Genomic DNA, 22,938 nt, shown 5'->3' on the forward strand with positions numbered 1-22,938 from the left:
AGCATCCCTACAGCTCCCCCAAACCTGCTCTCTGCACCATCTCTTTCATGCCAGAGTCTCACTGCTCATTGCTCATCTGCTTTGATATCCCTGCCAGTGAGTTAATGAGCCAACCCCCTGCCCTCCCAGAGAGCTCCCCTGTCTCTCACAGGGAATTGGCAAGGAGAGGGTGGCCGCTAACGCATCCTCCTGTCTCACAGGTGTTTGCAGAGTGCAAGTATGAGCCCATAGCAACTCTTAGCACCAACGTGCCGATCTTGTCCTGTGGAGGCCTGGCCAAGCGATGGCTGGTCCCAGGCTGGAGGATGGGATGGATCCTGGTTAATGATCGGAGAGACATCTTTGGGAATGAGGTGAGGAACATTGTCTGGTAGTCTTCTCGATGCCAGCAATAGATGCCACCACTGAACATGCACAGGCCGCAGGTACCTTCCCCTGCATGTGTACACACCGCTGCCTTTCACTCCAGCACAAGCACGCACTCTTCCTCCTGCTCACACACTCTCCCTTGCATGCACACACGCACATGCCCTCGTGTTCCTGCCTGCTACTTCATGCACACATGCTGCCTTTTTTTCACAGTTGCCAACTTTCTTGCGGTAAATAAGCACCCTGACTTTCACAGTAAGCCAAAAATCAAGCTAATCCCATTTCAAAACAAGGCCAAAACAAGCCAGTCCCTAAGAACCCCAACACTCTATGTGACTAGATCCCCCTGGCGGGCAGTCTGGGACTGTGGTGGGCCCGCTGTGCACCCCTGACTCTATCCCCGCCTTGCCCCTGCTTGCCCCTTGCCCCTGCTTGCTGGGAGCTGATCAAAAAAAAGAAGCAACAAGCTACAAGCCAATTAAGCCAAAAGCAAGCCTAATTTCTGTGATTTTTTTCACGGGTTTGGCATGTCTGCTTCTCTTGCATGCCACTTTGGAGGCAAAGGGTTTTGCGTTCCTCTCTATCAGGCAAGCCCTGTTTCCCCTACAGCAATAACGCAAAGTCGTGCTGTCCCCTTGTGGTCCCTGTACGCTCTAATGTGGTTTCTCCTTATCGGTTGAACAAGATAGCAGGATAGCCTGAGCTTTGGCTCTTTAGTTGTCATTCCCTGATTTGTGGCCCGGTGATACCCCGTAGAGCTGGGAGCTTTTCACAAATCTGGGGCACCCGAGAGCTCACAATAGACAGCAGAGAAAGAGGGCAATGTTGATATCACCTGTCCCTGGCTGGCCATGATGCAGTATCCAATGGTGATTAAACGGAATGGAAATGAGCAGAGTGAACCAAAGACTGTGTCACAACAGAGACTGGTTTGCAAAGGCTCTGGCATGGGTTTGCTTCAGGCAAGTCCCAGCCCTTTGGTATTGGTGTGTTTGGCTGGGAAGCCCTGATGCTTGTGTGCACAATTTAGTCAAATCAATGGTCAATGACAGTGGATTCTCAGGCACAAAGGAGTCTGAGATGCTGGGGTTGGTCGTGTACTAGCCTCAGCCCCAAACTACTTCAGAAAAGCCTAGGAGCTACTCTAACATATCAGATGCCCTCTGGTAACAGGAAACTCCAGCTAGTGAGCTCTGGCTGCTTCCTGGCCCCTTTGTACCATAAGCGTGGTGTGAAAGGGCTGGATCCTAGCTAAGGATCGTGGACCAGCTCTGGCCCTCAAACACAGCTAGTGACACTGGGGCCTTCATAGATAGTCTGCAGACACCTGTGATACAGACCCCAGACAATGGGACTGGCTCCAGAATGCTTTGCAAAGTTTGAAAAACACCCCTTGTCCAATTGTGGCCGTGTTTGATCTTATGAATAGCTAGAAATGCTGGCGTCAGGGTGGGAGCATTTTCCTTTCCTGCATGAGTGTGCGATCTTTGAGGTCAGAGTGTCACCTGTGTTTCAGATCAGGGACGGCCTTGTAAGGTTGAGTCAAAGGATCCTGGGACCCTGCACAATTGTCCAGGGGGCACTGGAATACATCATCCACCGAACACCCCCAGAGTTTTACCACAACACCCTCAGCTTCCTCAAGGTATGTCCCCCTAGAGAGAGGTATTTAGAGTGAGAGCGGACCAGCAGCATTCCTCAGCAGGTCAGACAGGACTATGAATCATCACAGTGGTGTCTTGCTAGGGACCTCATCTTCCCATGTCCACTCTCTCCCAGCAGGGTGGGCTGGAGAGAGCGGGGCAGGAGCGCCAGCTATGGGGGGAGCTCCTGGCTACTGCAGTCCTGGCATCTCCTAGCAGGGGGCGCTGCCAGGAGGGGGTCAGGAGCACCGGGATGCGGGGAGCTCCTGTCTAGAACTGTCCTGACCAATTTTAGCAGGGGGCGCTGCCAGGAGGGGGCAGGAGTACCAGCTGTGGGGAGCTCTTGACAATCCAGTCACAGCGCTGCCAGCCAGGAGGTGCTATAGGAAGAAATGCCGGGGGGTGGGGAGGAGGGGTGTCTACACTGATTTGCTGAGGTCAGCTCAGTCACCTCGACTGCACTCAAGGCCGTTAACATCTGTCCTGTTTGCATTAGATGCCCCTTTATTTGCAGTGGGGGGCCTGTCTTGGGTTCTGGCCAAGAATTTGTCTCCAATTTGCTGAGCTGCTTCCTGGAATGTCCCGAGTCCTGAACTCTCTCCTCTCTGCCTTTCAGTCCAATGCTGACCTTTGCTATGCTGCCCTGTCTGCCATCTCTGGACTCCAGCCCATCCAGCCCTCAGGGGCCATGTACCTCATGGTAAGTGAGGCGCTAATGTGCCATTTTCAGAGCTTTGCTTTGCTCAGTGCATGCTGGATCCTGTTGCCCTGCCAAGTGTCTGCCTTGTCTGCTTAAAATGTGAGTTGTTCAGGGAAGGGCCTGATTCTTAGTGTATCTGGGCAGCGCCCGGCACAGTGGGGTCCTGATCTCAGCTGGGGCAGGGCCTGTCTCTTACTGTGTCTGGGCAGCGCTCGGCACAGTGGGGCCCCATTCTTCAGAGAGTCATAGAGTTTAAGGCCAGGGGAGACCACTATGTCATTTAGTCTGACCTCCTGTGTAGCACAGCCCAGAGAATTCCACCCAGCTACCCCTCTGGTGAGCCCAGTAGCTTGTGTCTGGCTAAAGCAAATTGTCCAAAAAGGCACTGGTCTGGAGTTGAAGACATCAAGAGATGGAGGATCACTACTTCCCTTGGCTGTTTGGTCCAATGGTTAATCGCCCTCACAGTTAAAAAACATTGTGCCTTTAACTTTCAGCCGCTGGTTCTCATTATTCCTTTGTCTGTGAGAAGATTCAAGAGCCCTTTAGTACCTGTTATTTTCTCCCTGTGAAGATACTGATGTACTGTAAACAAGTCATATCTCAATCTTCTTTATGAGAAGCTACCAACAGACTGAGCTCGTTATGTCTCTCACTGTAAAGCATTTTCTCCAGCCCTTGAAACATTTTTCTGGCTCTTGTCTGCACCCTCTCCAATTTTTCAGTATCCTTTTTAAAAGTTGGGCACGAGAACTCCTTCACGGTATTCTAGCATCAGTCTCACCAATGCCGCATACAGAGATAAAATCACCCTTCTGTTCACTAATTTATACACCCAAGGAGTGCATTGGCCCTTTTTGCCATAGCATCTCACTGGGAGCTCATGCTGAGTTGTTTGTCCACTATGACCTCTAAATCCTGTACAGTTATTGCTTTCCAGAATGTGGTCCCCCATTCTGCAGGCATGGTGTGTGTTCTGTGTTCCTAGGCATTCTTTATATTTGACTTTATTAAAACTTATTTTGATTGAACGGGCCCAGTTTACCAAGCAATCCAGATCACTCTGCATGACTTCTCTGTCCTCAGCATTGGGGGTTGGACTAGATGACCTCCTGAGGTCCCTTCCAACCCTGATATTCTATGATTCTATGATTTACCACTCCACTAATCTTTTGTGTCATCTTTATATTTACTGCCAGATCATTGACGAAAATGTTGAATAGCATCAGGCCTAGTACTGATCCTTGCAGAACCCCACTAGCAATATCCACACTCAGTGACTGTTCCCCAGTGACAACTATTTTTTGAGCTCTGTCAGTTAGACAGTTCTTAATCCATTTATCGTGTGCTTATTCTTTATAGATATTGCTAATTTTTTTATCAGAGTGTCATGCGGTACTAAATCAAAGACTTAACAAAAATCTAAGTACACAGTTACTTTTTCAACCAAACTTTTAATCTCATAAAATAATGAAATCCAGTTTGCTTGACAAGATGTATTTTCTGTAAACACCACATTGGCTGGCATTAGTTATATCCCTGTCCTTTAATTCTTTGTCAGCTGAATCATCTTTACCGTTATTCTGAGTGGGATGTCTATAGTTGCCTGAGTCATCCCACTTGCCCTTTTTGAAAATTGACACAACGTGAACACTCTTCCGATCTTCTGGAATGTCCCTAGAACTGCATGGTTTATTAAAAATGAACCAGCAGGCCAAAGATCTGATCAGCCAGCTCTTTTAGGGCTCTTAGCTACAAGTTGTCCAGGTCTGCTGTTCTTAAAATGTTTTATCTCTAGTAGATGCTGTTTATCATCCTCTTTTGTTACTAGTAGACTGGAAAGTAGCTCATCATCCTCATATAATATAAGTACCTCATCATTCTCATTTCCAAATATAGAACAAATAATCTATTAAATACCCTTGCCTTTTCTACATCATTATTAACAATGTTATCATCTCCCTCTAATAATGGACTTATACCATTGTTAGAATTTCTTTTGTTCATAAAAAAATCCTCCTTATTCTCCTTAGGCATGCCAGCCATGAATGTCCCTTGATGTCTTTAGCTTCCCTTATCAATTTTCTGTACTTCATCTTCTAATTTATATCAATTGCTAACTATTTTAACCTTTTTCCATTTGTAATATATTGTCTTTTTATTTCTGATTGCTGACTTTATTCTGCCACTGGCTTTTGGCCAAAGTTTTCCTCTTTCTTGATCGTGAATTCATGGCGTTTTGACATCTAGTAAACTCTTCTTAAACAACTGAGAATTTTCATTCACATTTTTCTGTGTAAATTTCACTCATAATTTCTGTCAGCTTTGGGAAATTAGCCCCTTTGAAGCACCAAATATATACATACACACATATATATATATACATATTATTGGTCAGAACCTTCCTCTCTTTGCCCATAATGAATGTAATCAGGTCATGATTGCTGGTCCCTAGGTAACAACCAACTTCCAGTTCAGTGAACAGTCCATCATTATCCATCACAATGAGGTCCAGAATAGCGTTACCTCCTGCTGGCTGCAGTCCCTTTGTGTTAGAAAATCAGCATCAAAATGTTTTGCAAACTCTAATGGAGTTTTACTTCTGGCTGCATGGGACCTCTAGCATGTCTTCTCAACTGAAGTCCCCCATTACAACCATTTTTCTTTCCACATATTACAGACAAGTGCTTAAGAAGTTACTCAACCAGTTCTCTGGTCTGTAACAGATCCCCATCACTGCCCCCTCCTGGGTATTAACAGCACATTGAACCATGTGCATTGAAGAGCTGGTGCTTCTGAGCTATCAGTAACTCTAAAACAGGTTATGGTTTCTTTAATGGAGTCACCCTCCCCGCTGTACTCCCTCTCCTTCCTTGACAGGCCCTCCCACCTTGTCAGTAACAATAGTGGGGAATGACAATGTGTTTGCAGCTGCCTTCAGCTAGGATTGAGGTTTGCTGCTTCAGAGTTTGAGGTTAATGTAGTGTGGCAGACCCTGTTTGTGAGGCCACTGCTAGCCTAGTGATTATAGAGCATGGGGGGGGGGGTGAGGCACACTGCAAGCACAAATACAGCCTTCAGTTTCACACACATGGCATGGGGCTGTATAGGGCCAGCAGGGGGAGGGGGCGGAGGGATGCAGGGGACACGGGACTGTATATGCTGCCGAGGGGGTGGAGGGATGTGGGGGGCACAGGGCTGTATGGGCTGCAGGAGGGAGGAGGGATACCAGGGGCATGGAGCTGTATAGGGCTGCGGGGGGAGGACGGGGGCATGGGAATGTATAGGCTGCAGGGGAAGGATGGATGCAGGAGGCACGGGACTGCATAGGGGCAGGGAGGAGGGATGTGGGGTGCATGGGGCTCTATAGGCTTCGGGGCAGGGTGAAGGAGGGATGTGGAGGGCATGGGGCTGCATAGGGGTGGGGAGGAGGGATGCTCTGGTGCAATCCTATCCAGCCTTGGCCTCTGACATCCCTAAATTTCTGCGCTGCAGGTTGGAATTGAAATGGAGCATTTCCCCAAGTTTGAGAATGACGTGGAGTTCACCGAACAGCTGATCTTAGAGCAGTCAGTCTTCTGCCTGCCAGCCTCGGTCAGTGTTCCCCTCAGAGCAGCCACACGTGTAGAGAGTCTGGGGGAGTGCTCTGAGCTCTGAGCCTCGGGGCACCCAGTGGGGGGCTGGGAGCTCTGAGCATGGGGCATTGGGGGGAGGGGGCTGGGTGTCATGTGGTCTGCCAGAAGCCCTGGGCAGTGCTGCAATGGTCACTCGTTGCCCTAGCCAGGCCCCAGGTAGCCGCTATCCTGTCTCTCAGACTGCAGAGTCTGCCCCTCTGCTGTGCATCCCGTGTGTTCCTGAGCCCTGTGTCCTCTCTGCTTCGCACAAGAGCAGCTCCCTGCAGAGTTCGCACTAGCTCAGTTCAATGCCCTGTGCAAACCCCCTGCGGCCCCATTCATGGTGCAGGGACAAGGCTGGAGTCTTGCTGCACGTCTCCCCTTCCCGCTCCCATTGCCCGCAGTCACCCACCCAGTTCCTTAGCCGCTCACTGAGCCTTGACGGTCCTCAGCTCCCTCCAGCCTGTTCTCTGGGTCCTGCCCGGGGGCTACCGAGCTCAACCCCACCAGCTCTTTGCTTACAGCCCCTTCCCCTGAGGGTCTCACCATTCCTTGCTGACGCAGCAGCCACAGGAGGTTTGCGCTGTGAAAGGCATTTTACTGATGGAGATGCTGATGGGCCAGGATTAGATCCCACAGCTCCTGGCCACAGTGCTATGCTCCTTCCATCTGGCTAGGCCTGTCCCTGTGGTTTGTGCTTGCTCGTGGGACACAGCTGGGGACCTGGCAGGGCAGGGGTCTGAGATCCCAGTTTCACCCCTGCCCAACTAACCAGCCTTTTCCCATGGTTCATTTCAGTGCTTTGAGTACCCCAATTTTTTCCGGGTGGTGCTAACGGTGCCCGAGGAGATGATGGTGGAGGCCTGCAGTCGCATCCAGGAGTTCTGTGAAAGGCACTACCAGGACAACGAGGGGGCCCAGGACCTGGAATGTGACAAGTAGCCAGGAGTGCTCTCTACTCTGCCTCCGCTCAGCCACCCGTAAATGAGCAGCAGTGGGCAGGGCAGGGCTGCCCTCAGGTCAGCACCTACATCCCATTGCACCTAATGCAACTGGAGCAGACTACAATCCTGCAGAGATTCTGCATGTTCCCTGAGCTCATGGGATCCAGCAGCCATCATTCTACCCCATTCACAAACCCTCAGGCACCCAGTGTCCCACTACCCACCAGGAGCCCATGCTCTGGTCTGTGTCAGTGAACCGCAACATCCTTCATACAGGGCCTGCAGCTTCCACTCAGGCAGGCAGTTGTAGTATGTGGGAACCGTCACAGTTTGAGGGTCTCTGTTATTGCAGGGCAGTAGCTGGGAGATCCCACGCTGAATGCAAGATGACAACTTCTAATTCCCTTCACTAGCAGTTACACGAGATGCTGAGCTGGACTCTTCCACTGACAGAGCCATGCATGTGTCGGAGCAGAGTTCTCAGCCTCTCTCTGGCTGGAGCAGTACTGGACGGTCTGGTGTACATGTGGCATGATGGACCCTTGTTTGTCTGAACCACAGAATGTCAATGACTGTTCCTGATGTCTCCCCTTTATGTTCTCTAAGGAGCAGGAGCTCTGTGTACTCAGCCCTTGGTGTTGCAAAGGGCATAAATTATTGTAACTATTTTATTAATAAATGTTCGGATGTGCCTGGCCTTGTGCTGTGACCCGCCCTGCTGGGGCTGCTTCTGTATCTGCCCTGGACATCTGGAGGCACGGTTCCTCTTCCATCGACACTTTTTGTTGGCTGTTCCACACCAGCCTGAGGCTGGAACAGAGACCAGACAGGACCGTGATCTTCATACATTTCACTTTGATACCAGACAAAACTACTGAACCCCCCAGCACCTCTCTGCCGAAGCATTTTCCCTTGGAAGATGTGCTGATGACTACACTGAACATCATCAGGTTTTCAGCCCTAAAACTTCACCTACCAAACCCCTAAAGACACAGACACATGGTAGAGCCAGCCCCAGGCACCCCAGAAAATGCCCTTCACAGAAATGAACATCCCTCCCGCTCCACTCATGGCCACAATTGACCTCAGTCCTGCCCTCTGCACCACCCTCCACACACCCCACTGACCTCCACCCGGCCCTTGTACACAGCCCACCGGCCTCCACACACACCATCTACCTCCACCCCACCCTCGTACACAGCCCACCCCCTCCACACACACCATCTACCTCCACCCCGCCCTCGTACACAGCCCACCCCCCTCCACACACACCACTGAGCTCCGCCCCGCCCTCGAACACAGCCCACCCCTCTCCACACACACCACTGAGCTCCACCCCGCCCTCGTACACAGCCCACCGGCCTCCACACACACCATCGACCTCCACCCCGCCCCAGTACACAGCCCACCCCCTCCACACACACCACTGAGCTCCGCCCCGCCCTCGAACACAGCCCACCCCCCTCCACACTCATACCATCAACCTCCACAACACCCTCCTACACATCCCACCCCCCTCCACACACACCATCTACCTCCACCCCGCCCTCGTACACAGCCCACCCCCCTCCACACACACCATCTACCTCCACCCGACCCTTCTACATAGCCCACCCCCCCTCCACACTCATACCATCAACCTCCACAACACCCTCCTACACATCCCTCCCCCCTCCACACACACCATCAACCTCCACCCCGCCCTCGTACACAGCCCACCCCCCTCCACACACACCATCAACCTCCACCCCGCCCTCGTACACAGCCCACCCCCCTCCACACACACCACTGAGCTCCACCGCGCCCTCGTACACAGCCCACCCCCCTCCACAGACACCATCAACCTCCACCCCGCCCTCCTACACAGCCCACCCCCCTCCACACACACCACTGAACTCGACCCCGCCCTCCTACACATCCCACCCCTCCCACACACACCACTGAGCTCCACCCCGCCCTCGTGCACAGCCCACCCCCCTCCACACACACCACTGAGCTCCACCCCGCCCTGGTACACAGCCCACCCCCCTCCACACACACCATCAACCTCCACCCCACCCTCGTACACAGCCCACCCCCCTCCACAGACACCATCTACCTCCACCCCGCCCTCGTACACAGCCCACCCCCTCCACACACACCACTGAGCTCCACCCCGCCCTCGTACACAGCCCACCCCCCTCCACACACACCATCTACCTCCACCCCGCCCTCGTACACAGCCCACCCCCCTCCACACACACCATCAACCTCCACCCCACCCTCGTACACAGCCCACCCCCCTCCACACACACCACTGAGCTCCACCCCGCCCTCGTACACAGCCCACCCCCCTCCACACACACCATCAACCTCCACCCTGGCCTCGTACACAGCCCACCCCCCTCCACACACACCATCAACCTCCACCCCACCCTCGTACACAGCCCACCCCCCTCCACACACACCATCAACCTCCACCCCACCCTCGTACACAGCCCACCCCCCTCCACACTCATACCATCAACCTCCACCCCACCCTCGTACACAGCCCACCCCCCTCCACACACACCACTGAGCTCCACCCCGCCCTCGAACACAGCCCACCCCCCCTCCACACACATCACTGAGCTCCACCCCGTCCTCGTACACAGCCCACCCCCCCTCCACACACATCACTGAGCTCCACCCCGCCCTCGTACACAGCCCACCCCCCTCCACACACACCACTGAGCTCCACCCCGCCCTCGTACACAGCCCACCCCCCTCCACACACACCATCAACCTCCACCCCGCTCTCGTACACAGCCCACCCCCCTCCACACACACCACTGAGCTCCACCCCGCCCTCGTACACAGCCCACCCCCCTCCACAGACACCATCTACCTCCACCCCGCCCTCGTACACAGCCCTCCCCCCTCCACACACACCACTGAGCTCCACCCCGCCCTCGTACACAGCCCACCTCCTTCCACACACACCACTGAGCTCCACCCCGCCCTCCTACACAGCCCACCCCCCTCCACACACACCATCAACCTCCACCCCACCCTCGTACGCAGCCCACCCCCCTCCACACACACCATCGACCTCCACCCCGCCCTCGAACACAGCCCACCCCCCTCCACACACACCACTGAGCTCCACCCTGCCCTCGTACACAGCCCACCCCCCTCCACACTCATACCATCAACCTCCACCCCGCCCTCGAACACAGCCCACCCCCCCTCCACACACACCACTGAGCTCCACCCCGCCCTCGTACACAGCCCTCCCCCTCCACACACACCACTGAGCTCCACCCCGCCCTCCTACACAGCCCTCCCCCTCCACACACACCACTGAGCTCCACCCCGCCCTCCTACACAGCCCACCCCCCTCCACACACACCATCTACCTCCACCCCGCCCTCCTACACAGCCCACCCCCCTCCACACACACCACTGAGCTCCACCCCACCCTCGTACACAGCCCACCTCCTTCCACACACACCACTGAGCTCCACCCCGCCCTCCTACACAGCCCACCCCCCTCCACACACACCACTGAGCTCCACCCCGCCCTCGTACACATCCCACCCCCCTCCACACACACCATCTACCTCCACCCCGCCCTCGTACACAGCCCACCCCCCTCCACACACACCACTGAGCTCCACCCTGCCCTCGTACACAGCCCACCCCCCTCCACACACACCACTGAGCTCCACCCCACCCTCGTACACAGCCCACCCCCCTCCACACACACCACTGAGCTCCACCCCGCCCTCCTACACAGCCCACCCCCCTCCACACACACCATCAACCTCCACCCCGCCCTCGTACACAGCCCACCCCCCTCCACACACATCACTGAGCTCCACCCCGCCCTCGTACACAGCCCACCCCCCTCCACACACACCATCAACCTCCACCCCGCCCTCGTACACAGCCCACCCCCCTCCACACTCATACCATCAACCTCCACCCCGCCCTCGAACACAGCCCACCCCCCCTCCACAGACACCACTGAGCTCCACCCCGCCCTCGTACACAGCCCGCCCCCCTCCACACACATCACTGAGCTCCACCCTGCCTCGTACACAGCCCACCCCCCTCCACAGACACCATCAACCTCCACCCCGCCCTCGTACACAGCCCCGCCCCCCTCCACACACACACCATCTACCTCCACCCCGCCCTCGTACACAGCCCACCCCCCTCCACACTCATACCATCAACCTCCACCCCACCCTCGTACACAGCCCACCCCCCTCCACACACACCACTGAGCTCCACCCCACCCTCGTACACAGCCCACCCCCTCCACACACACCATCAACCTCCACCCCACCCTCGTACGCAGCCCACCCCCCTCCACACACACCATCAACCTCCACCCCACCCTCGTACGCAGCCCACCCCCCTCCACACACACCATCAACCTCCACCCCACCCTCGTACACAGCCCACCCCCCTCCACACACACCACTGAGCTCCACCCCGCCCTCGTACACAGCCCACCCCCCTCCACACACACCACTGAGCTCCACCCTGCCCTCCTACACAGCCCACCCCCCCTCCACACACACCATCAACCTCCACCCCGCCCTCCTACACAGCCCACCCCCCTCCACAGACACCATCTACCTCCACCCCACCCTCGTACGCAGCCCACCCCCCTCCACACACACCATCGACCTCCACCCCGCCCTCGAACACAGCCCACCCCCTCCACACACACCACTGAGCTCCACCCCGCCCTCGTACACAGCCCACCCCCCTCCACACACACCACTGAGCTCCACCCCGCCCTCGTACACAGCCCACCCCCCTCCACACACACCACTGAGCTCCACCCTGCCCTCGTACACAGCCCACCCCCCCTCCACACACATCACTGAGCTCCACCCCACCCCCCTACACAGCCCACCCCCTCCACACACACCATCTACCTCCACCCCACCCTCGTACACAGCCCTCCCCCCTCCACACACACCATCAACCTCCACCCCGCCCTCGTACACAGCCCACCCCCCCTCCACACACATCACTGAGCTCCACCCCGCCCTCCTACACAGCCCACCCCTCTCCACACACACCACTGAGCTCCACCCCACCCTCGTACACAGCCCTCCCCCTCCACACACACCATCAACCTCCACCCCGCCCTCCTACACATCCCACCCCCCTCCACACACATCACTGAGCTCCACCCCGCCCTCGTACACAGCCCACCCCCCTCCACACACACCATCTACCTCCACCCCGCCCTCGTACACAGCCCACCCCCCTCCACACACACCATCTACCTCCACCCCGCCCTCGTACACAGCCCACCCCCCTCCACACACACCATCTACCTCCACCCTGGCCTCGTACACAGCCCACCCCCCTCCACACACACCATCTACCTCCACCCTGGCCTCGTACACAGCCCACCCCCCTCCACACACACCATCTACCTCCACCCTGGCCTCGTACACAGCCCACCCCCCTCCACACACATCACTGAGCTCCACCCCGCCCTCGTACACAGCCCACCCCCCTCCACAGACACCACTGAGCTCCACCCCACCCTCGTACACAGCCCACCCCCCTCCACAGACACCATCAACCTCCACCCCACCCTCGTACACAGCCCACCCCCCTCCACAGACACCACTGAGCTCCACCCCGCCCTAATACACAGCCCACCCCCTCCACACACACCACTGAGCTCCACCCCACCCTCGTACACAGCCCACCCCCTCCACACACACCACTGAGCTCCACCCCGCCCTCCTACACAGCCCACCCCCCTCCACAGACACCATCTACCTCCACCCCGCCCTCCTACACAGCCCACCCCCCTCCACAGACACCATCTACCTCCACCCCGCCCTCGTACACAGCCCACCCCCCTCCACAGACACCACTGAGCTCCACCCCGCCCTAATACACAGCCCACCCCCTCCACACACACCACTGAGCTCCACCCCACCCTCGTACACAGCCCACCCCCTCCACACACACCACTGAGCTCCACCCCGCCCTCCTACACAGCCCACCCCCTCCACACACACCACTGAGCTCCACCCCGCCCTCCTACACAGCCCACCCCCCTCCACAGACACCATCTACCTCCACCCCGCCCTCCTACACAGCCCACCCCCCTCCACAGACACCATCTACCTCCACCCCGCCCTCGTACACAGCCCACCCCCCTCCACACACACCACTGAGCTCCACCCCGCCCTCCTACACAGCCCACCCCCCTCCACACACACCACTGAGCTCCACCCCGCCCTCCTACACAGCCCACCCCCCTCCACAGACACCATCTACCTCCACCCCGCCCTCCTACACAGCCCACCCCCCTCCACAGACACCATCTACCTCCACCCCGCCCTCGTACACAGCCCACCCCCCTCCACAGACACCACTGAGCTCCACCCCGCCCTAATACACAGCCCACCCCCCTCCACACACACCATCTACCTCCACCCCGCCCTCGTACACAGCCCACCCCCCTCCACACACACCACTGAGCTCCACCCCACCCTCGTACACAGCCCACCCCCTCCACACACACCACTGAGCTCCACCCCGCCCTCGTACACAGCCCACCCCCCCTCCACACACATCACTGAGCTCCACCCCGCCCTCGTACACAGCCCACCCCCTCCACACACACCACTGAGCTCCACCCCGCCCTCCTACACAGCCCACCCCCCTCCACAGACACCATCTACCTCCACCCCGCCCTCCTACACAGCCCACCCCCCTCCACAGACACCATCTACCTCCACCCCGCCCTCGTACACAGCCCACCCCCCTCCACACACACCATCTACCTCCACCCTGGCCTCGTACACAGCCCACCCCCCTCCACACACACCACTGAGCTCCACCCCGCCCTCCTACACAGCCCACCCCCCTCCACACACACCATCTACCTCCACCCCGCCCTCGTACACAGCCCACCCCCCTCCACACACACCATCTACCTCCACCCTGGCCTCGTACACAGCCCACCCCCCTCCACACACACCATCTACCTCCACCCCGCCCTCGTACACAGCCCACCCCCCTCCACAGACATCACTGAGCTCCACCCCACCCTCGTACACAGCCCTCCCCCTCCACACACACCACTGAGCTCCACCCCACCCTCGTGCACATCCCACCCCCCTCCACACACATCACTGAGCTCCACTCCGCCCTTGTACGCAGCCCACCCCCCTCCACACACACCATCTACCTCCACCCTGGCCTCGTACACAGCCCGCCCCCCTCCACACACACCATCTACCTCCGCCCTGCCCTCGTACACAGCCCACCCCCTCCACACACACGACTGAGCTCCACCCCGCCCTCGTAAACAGCCCACCTCCTTCCACACACACCATCAACCTCCACCCCGCCCTCGTACACAGCCCACCCCCCTCCACACACACCATCGACCTCCACCCCGCTCTCGTACACAGCCCACCCCCCTCCACACACACCACTGAGCTCCACCCTGCCCTCCTACACAGCCCACCCCCCTCCACACACACCATCAACCTCCACCCCGCCCTCGTACGCAGCCCACCCCCCTCCACACACACCATCGACCTCCACCCCGCCCTCGAACACAGCCCACCCCCCTCCACACACACCACTGAGCTCCACCCTGCCCTCGTACACAGCCCACCCCTCTCCACACACACCACTGAGCTCCACCCCGCCCTCGTACACAGCCCACCCCCCTCCACACACACCATCTACCTCCACCCCGCCCTCGTACACAGCCCACCCCCTCCACACACACCACTGAGCTCCACCCCACCCTCCTACACAGCCCACCCCCCTCCACACACACCACTGAGCTCCACCCCGCCCTCGTACACAGCCCACCCCCCTCCACACACACCATCAACCTCCACCCCGCCCTCGTACACAGCCCACCCCCCTCCACAGACACCATCAACCTCCACCCTGCCCTCCTACACATCCCACCCCCCTCCACACACACCACTGAGCTCCACCCCGCCCTCGTACACAGCCCACCCCCCTCCACACACACCACTGAGCTCCACCCCGCCCTCGTACACAGCCCACCCCCCTCCACACTCATACCATCAACCTCCACCCCGCCCTCGAACACAGCCCACCCCCCCTCCACACACACCACTGAGCTCCACCCCGCCCTCGTACACAGCCCGCCCCCCTCCACACACATCACTGAGCTCCACCCCGCCCTCGTACACAGCCCTCCCCCCTCCACACACACCATCAACCTCCACCCCGCCCTCCTACACAGCCCACCCCCCTCCACAGACACCATCAACCTCCACCCCGCCCTCCTACACAGCCCACCCCCCTCCACACACACCATCAACCTCCACCCCGCCCTCCTACACATCCCACCCCTCTCCACACACACCACTGAGCTCCACCCCACCCTCGTACACAGCCCACCCCCCTCCACACACACCATCAACCTCCACCCCGCCCTCCTACACATCCCACCCCCCTCCACACACATCACTGAGCTCCACCCCGCCCTCGTACACAGCCCACCCCCCTCCACACACACCATCTACCTCCACCCGGCCCTTCTACATAGCCCACCCCCCTCCACACACACCATCTACCTCCACCCCGCCCTCGTACACAGCCCACCCCCTCCACACACACCATCTACCTCCACCCGGCCCTCGTACACAGCCCACCCCCCTCCACACACACCACTGAACTCCACCCCGCCCTCGTACACAGCCCACCCCCCTCCACACACACCATCTACCTCCACCCTGGCCTCGTACACAGCCCACCCCCCTCCACACACACCATCTACCTCCACCCTGGCCTCGTACACAGCCCACCCCCCTCCACACACACCATCTACCTCCACCCTGGCCTCGTACACAGCCCACCCCCCTCCACACACATCACTGAGCTCCACCCCGCCCTCGTACACAGCCCACCCCCCTCCACACACACCATCTACCTCCACCCTGGCCTCGTACACAGCCCACCCCCCTCCACACACATCACTGAGCTCCACCCCGCCCTCGTACACAGCCCACCCCCCTCCACAGACACCATCAACCTCCACCCTGCCCTCCTACACATCCCACCCCCCTCCACACACATCACTGAGCTCCACCCCGCCCTCCTACACAGCCCACCCCTCTCCACACACACCACTGAGCTCCACCCCACCCTCGTACACAGCCCACCCCCCTCCACACACACCATCTACCTCCACCCCGCCCTCGTACACAGCCCACCCCCCTCCACACACACCACTGAGCTCCACCCCGCCCTCGTACACAGCCCACCCCCCTCCACACACACCATCTACCTCCACCCCGCCCTCGTACACAGCCCACCCCCCTCCACACACACCATCTACCTCCACCCTGGCCTCGTACACAGCCCACCCCCCTCCACACACACCATCTACCTCCACCCGGCCCTCGTACACAGCCCACCCCCCTCCACACACACCATCTACCTCCACCCCGCCCTCGTACACAGCCCACCCCCCTCCACACACACCATCTACCTCCACCCTGGCCTCGTACACAGCCCACCCCCCTCCACACACACCATCTACCTCCACCCTGGCCTCGTACACAGCCCACCCCCCTCCACACACACCATCTACCTCCACCCTGGCCTCGTACACAGCCCACCCCCCTCCACACACACCATCTACCTCCACCCCGCCCTCGTACACAGCCCACCCCCCTCCACACACACCACTGAGCTCCACCCCGCCCTCGTACACAGCCCACCCCCCTCCACACACACCATCTACCTCCACCCCGCCCTCGTACACAGCCCACCCCCCTCCACACACACCATCTACCTCCACCCTGGCCTCGTACACAGCCCACCCCCCTCCACACACACCATCTACCTCCACCCGGCCCTCGTACACAGCCCACCCCCCTCCACACACACCATCTACCTCCACCCCGCCCTCGTACACAGCCCACCCCCCTCCACACACACCATCTACCTCCACCCTGGCCTCGTACACAGCCCACCCCCCTCCACACACACCATCTACCTCCACCCTGGCCTCGTACACAGCCCACCCCCCTCCACACACACCATCTACCTCCACCCTGGCCTCGTACACAGCCCACCCCCCTCCACACACATCACTGAGCTCCACCCCGCCCTCGTACACAGCCCACCCCCTCCACACACACCATCAACCTCCACCCCACCCTCGTACACAGCCCACCCCGCTCCACAGACACCATCAACCTCCACCCCGCCCTCCTACACAGCCCACCCCCCTCCACACACACCATCTACCTCCACCCTGGCCTCGTACACAGCCCTCCCCCCTCCACACACACCATCTACCTCCACCCCGCCCTCGTACACAGCCCACCCCCTCCACACACACCATCAACCTCCACCCCACCCTCGTACACAGCCCACCCCGCTCCACAGACACCATCAACCTCCACCCCACCCTCGTACACAGCCCACCCCCCTCCACACACACCACTGAGCTCCACCCCACCCTCGTACACAGCCCACCCCCCTCCACACGCACCACTGAGCTCCACCCCGCCCTCCTACACATCCCACCCCCCTCCACACACACCACTGAGCTCCACCCCGCCCTCCTACACAGCCCACCCCCCCTCCACACACACCATCAACCTCCACCCCACCCTCGTACACAGCCCACCCCCTCCACACACACCATCTACCTCCACCCCGCCCTCCTACACAGCCCACCCCCTCCACACACACCATCAACCTCCACCCCACCCTCGTACACAGCCCACCCCCCTCCACACACACCACTGAGCTCCACCCCACCCTCGTACACAGCCCTCCCCCCTCCACACACACCATCTACCTCCACCCCGCCCTCGTACACAGCCCGCCCCCTCCACACACACCACTGAGCTCCACCCCGCCCTCCTACACAGCCCTCCCCCCTCCACACACACCATCTACCTCCACCCCGCCCTCGTACACAGCCCGCCCCCTCCACACACACCACTGAGCTCCACCCCGCCCTAATACACAGCCCACCCCCTCCACACTCATACCATCAACCTCCACCCCACCCTCGTACACAGGCCACCCCTCTCCACACACACCACTGAGCTCCACCCCGCCCTCGTACACAGCCCTCCCCCTCCACACACACCATCTACCTCCACCCCGCCCTCGTACACAGCCCACCCCCCTCCACACACATCACTGAGCTCCACCCCGCCCTCGTACACAGCCCACCCCCCTCCACACACACCATCTACCTCCACCCTGCCCTCCTACACATCCCACCCCCCTCCACACACATCACTGAGCTCCACCCCGCCCTCGTACACAGCCCACCCCCCTCCACAGACACCATCAACCTCCACCCTGCCCTCCTACACATCCCACCCCCCTCCACACACATCACTGAGCTCCACCCCGCCCTCCTACACAGCCCACCCCTCTCCACACACACCACTGAGCTCCACCCCACCCTCGTACACAGCCCACCCCCCTCCACACACACCATCTACCTCCACCCCGCCCTCGTACACAGCCCACCCCCCTCCACACACACCACTGAGCTCCACCCCGCCCTCGTACACAGCCCACCCCCCTCCACACACACCATCTACCTCCACCCCGCCCTCGTACACAGCCCACCCCCCTCCACACACACCATCTACCTCCACCCTGGCCTCGTACACAGCCCACCCCCCTCCACACACACCATCTACCTCCACCCGGCCCTCGTACACAGCCCACCCCCCTCCACACACACCATCTACCTCCACCCTGGCCTCGTACACAGCCCACCCCCCTCCACACACACCATCTACCTCCACCCCGCCCTCGTACACAGCCCACCCCCCTCCACACACACCATCTACCTCCACCCTGGCCTCGTACACAGCCCACCCCCCTCCACACACACCATCTACCTCCACCCTGGCCTCGTACACAGCCCACCCCCCTCCACACACACCATCTACCTCCACCCTGGCCTCGTACACAGCCCACCCCCCTCCACACACACCATCTACCTCCACCCCGCCCTCGTACACAGCCCACCCCCCTCCACACACACCATCTACCTCCACCCCGCCCTCGTACACAGCCCACCCCCCTCCACACACACCATCAACCTCCACCCCACCCTCGTACACAGCCCACCCCCCTCCACACACACCATCTACCTCCACCCTGGCCTCGTACACAGCCCACCCCCCTCCACACACACCATCTACCTCCACCCGGCCCTCGTACACAGCCCACCCCCCTCCACACACACCATCTACCTCCACCCCGCCCTCGTACACAGCCCACCCCCCTCCACACACACCATCTACCTCCACCCTGGCCTCGTACACAGCCCACCCCCCTCCACACACACCATCTACCTCCACCCTGGCCTCGTACACAGCCCACCCCCCTCCACACACACCATCTACCTCCACCCCGCCCTCGTACACAGCCCACCCCCCTCCACACACATCACTGAGCTCCACCCCGCCCTCGTACACAGCCCACCCCCTCCACACACACCATCAACCTCCACCCCACCCTCGTACACAGCCCACCCCGCTCCACAGACACCATCAACCTCCACCCCGCCCTCCTACACAGCCCACCCCCCTCCACACACACCATCTACCTCCACCCTGGCCTCGTACACAGCCCTCCCCCCTCCACACACACCATCTACCTCCACCCCGCCCTCGTACACAGCCCACCCCCTCCACACACACCATCAACCTCCACCCCACCCTCGTACACAGCCCACCCCGCTCCACAGACACCATCAACCTCCACCCCACCCTCGTACACAGCCCACCCCCCTCCACACACACCACTGAGCTCCACCCCACCCTCGTACACAGCCCACCCCCCTCCACACGCACCACTGAGCTCCACCCCGCCCTCCTACACATCCCACCCCCCTCCACACACACCACTGAGCTCCACCCCGCCCTCCTACACAGCCCACCCCCCCTCCACACACACCATCAACCTCCACCCCACCCTCGTACACAGCCCACCCCCTCCACACACACCATCAACCTCCACCCCACCCTCGTACACAGCCCACCCCCCTCCACACACACCACTGAGCTCCACCCCACCCTCGTACACAGCCCTCCCCCCTCCACACACACCATCTACCTCCACCCCGCCCTCGTACACAGCCCGCCCCCTCCACACACACCACTGAGCTCCACCCCGCCCTCGTACACAGCCCTCCCCCCTCCACACACACCATCTACCTCCACCCCGCCCTCGTACACAGCCCGCCCCCTCCACACACACCACTGAGCTCCACCCCGCCCTCCTACACAGCCCACCCCCCTCCACACACACCATCTACCTCCACCCCGCCCTCGTACACAGCCCGCCCCCTCCACACACACCACTGAGCTCCACCCCGCCCTAATACACAGCCCACCCCCTCCACACTCATACCATCAACCTCCACCCCACCCTCGTACACAGGCCACCCCTCTCCACACACACCACTGAGCTCCACCCCGCCCTCGTACACAGCCCTCCCCCTCCACACACACCATCTACCTCCACCCCGCCCTCGTACACAGGCCACCCCCCTCCACACACATCACTGAGCTCCACCCCGCCCTCGTAAACAGCCCTCCCCCCTCCACACACACCATCTACCTCCACCCCGCCCTCGTACACAGGCCACCCCCCTCCACACACATCACTGAGCTCCACCCCGCCCTCGTAAACAGCCCTCCCCCCTCCACACACACCATCTACCTCCACCCCGCCCTCGTACACATCCCACCCCCCTCCACACAGATCACTGAGCTCCACCCCGCCCTCGTACACAGCCCACCCCCCTCCACACACACCACTGAGCTCCGCCCCTCCCTCGTACACAGCCCTCCCCCCTCCACACACACCACTGAGCTCCGCCCCTCCCTCGTACACAGCCCACCCCCCTCCACAGACACCATCTACCTCCACCCCGCCCTCGAACACAGCCCACCCCCCCTCCACACACACCACTGAGCTCCACCCCGCCCTCGTACACAGCCCACCCCCCCTCCACACACACCAGTGATCTCTGATCCACTCTTGTACATAGCCCTTCCCCTCTCCACACACACACCGGCAACCTCCACCCTGCCTTTGTACACAGCCCACCCCCGTCCACACACACCATCTACCTCCTTCCTGCCGTCGTACAATACCCACCCTGCTCCACACACACCACTGACCTCCGACCCACCCTCGTACACAGCCCACCACCCTCTGGGCCCTTTTAATTAAAAGACACCACCCTCTGTGAGCACAATTTTTCCGGCCTTTTTCTGTCAGCATCTTGATCATGGGTCACTCACTGTAACTTATTTTAAGGCTTAAACTTTCCAATATCAAAATTAAATTTTGACAAGCGTGTGGTTCTGATCCAGAAACCCAATTAACCTGTGGTAATGTGTATCCAAGCATGATTATGCCACTGTGACCGGGATTCTAGTGGGGAGCCAGCTGTGGTCACTCAGTTAGGGTGCACTGCAAAGAATGGGGAGACAATCCCCAAAAAGCTGGTGGATATTCCAGTACTTAGATTTACCAAGCCAGCATAAAACAGCTTCTTTATTACCTTACTGGTTACTCAGAAGTCCAAACAACACAGTTCCCTTAAAGTGATCCAGCCTCAGGCCTCCGTCTAGGTTGAAATCTTATTTCATCATATAAGGAAGAAAAGGTTCTACCAATCCCAAAGTATCGGACACATCACCTCCCAGGTTATTGAATAGTCCAGATCTTTCCCAAATATACGCTACAGCCAAGTCTTATTAACTAAACTAAAATTTATTAAAAAACAAAAGTGAGAGTATGGTTAAAAATCAATATACATACAGATATGAGTTCAATTCATTGAGGTTCAGATTCATAGCAGAGATGTGAGCTTTGTAGTTCCAAAGAGTTCTTTCAGAAATAGTCCATAGGTTATAGTCATTGCAGGGTGTTCCACCTTAGGACTGTGATCTCAGTCCTTTTGCCTAAGCTTCCCCTGTATGAAGCCTCAAGCAGACCTGAGATGAAGAGGATCAGGACCCAAGGATCTTTTATACAATTTAATGTCCTTTTTGACCAGCTGGAGTTCCTCGGGGAACAAAAGGTAATTAGGAGACTTAGAAGGAGTTCCATCACCGGTACTTAGCTGTAGAATTAACACAAGGCAATTTGCTTGTTCCTCCACCATTTACAGATCATTTGCTATACATTTCAAAGAGAGATGAATACAGAGGTATCCAGTATTTACAATTCAGTTAAATGCGAGGATGTTCTTTTGATCTCTGAATTATCAGAATACAGCATAGACAGTGACTGTTGATTACATTGTCCCTAATCATACATATGTAAATACACAAAAACACAAACATTATCTCCCCACATGTCTTTTGATGGTTATTTATTTTGCAGGATATTTAACCATTTCTAGCCGTGTGTCTCACCTCTCCAGAAAGAGGCAACCCGGGACCAGGAGGTCCTTGGCATGACTTGAAAAGGAAAGAAAAATGGCTTTTACTGATAGAATTTGAGGGGGGAGTCCTTGCATTATTTTTTGTCTCTATTTGTAACCAAGTCAATTCTTCCCTGCCTTCCCTAGCGGCTATTGAAGATGGTGCCCACTATTTCTGATGGGAAACCCAGAACCACATCACACTGCCCTGGACGCTTTCCTGGGGTTCTTA

General features: G+C 58.6%; 1 protein-coding gene across 4 annotated transcripts in view; it reads left to right on the forward strand.

The window, feature by feature from the left end:
• Window positions 1-7,958, forward strand: part of TAT (tyrosine aminotransferase) — a 74,889-nt gene extending 66,931 nt beyond the window's left edge. For all 4 annotated transcript variants that reach the window (XM_073308388.1, XM_073308387.1, XM_073308386.1 and 1 more), the window contains 5 exons: window positions 201-353; window positions 1,886-2,014; window positions 2,629-2,712; window positions 6,208-6,306; window positions 7,125-7,958. In XM_073308388.1, coding sequence (XP_073164489.1) covers window positions 201-353; window positions 1,886-2,014; window positions 2,629-2,712; window positions 6,208-6,306; window positions 7,125-7,268 — 609 coding nt within the window. In that variant the 3' untranslated portion in view covers window positions 7,269-7,958. The remainder of the gene's footprint in view (window positions 1-200; window positions 354-1,885; window positions 2,015-2,628; window positions 2,713-6,207; window positions 6,307-7,124) is intronic.
• Window positions 7,959-22,938: the final 14,980 nt, after the last annotated feature.

The sequence above is a fragment of the Lepidochelys kempii genome, chromosome 12 (assembly GCF_965140265.1).
Source record: "Lepidochelys kempii isolate rLepKem1 chromosome 12, rLepKem1.hap2, whole genome shotgun sequence".
In the NCBI taxonomy this organism is placed as follows: domain Eukaryota; kingdom Metazoa; phylum Chordata; order Testudines; family Cheloniidae; genus Lepidochelys; species Lepidochelys kempii.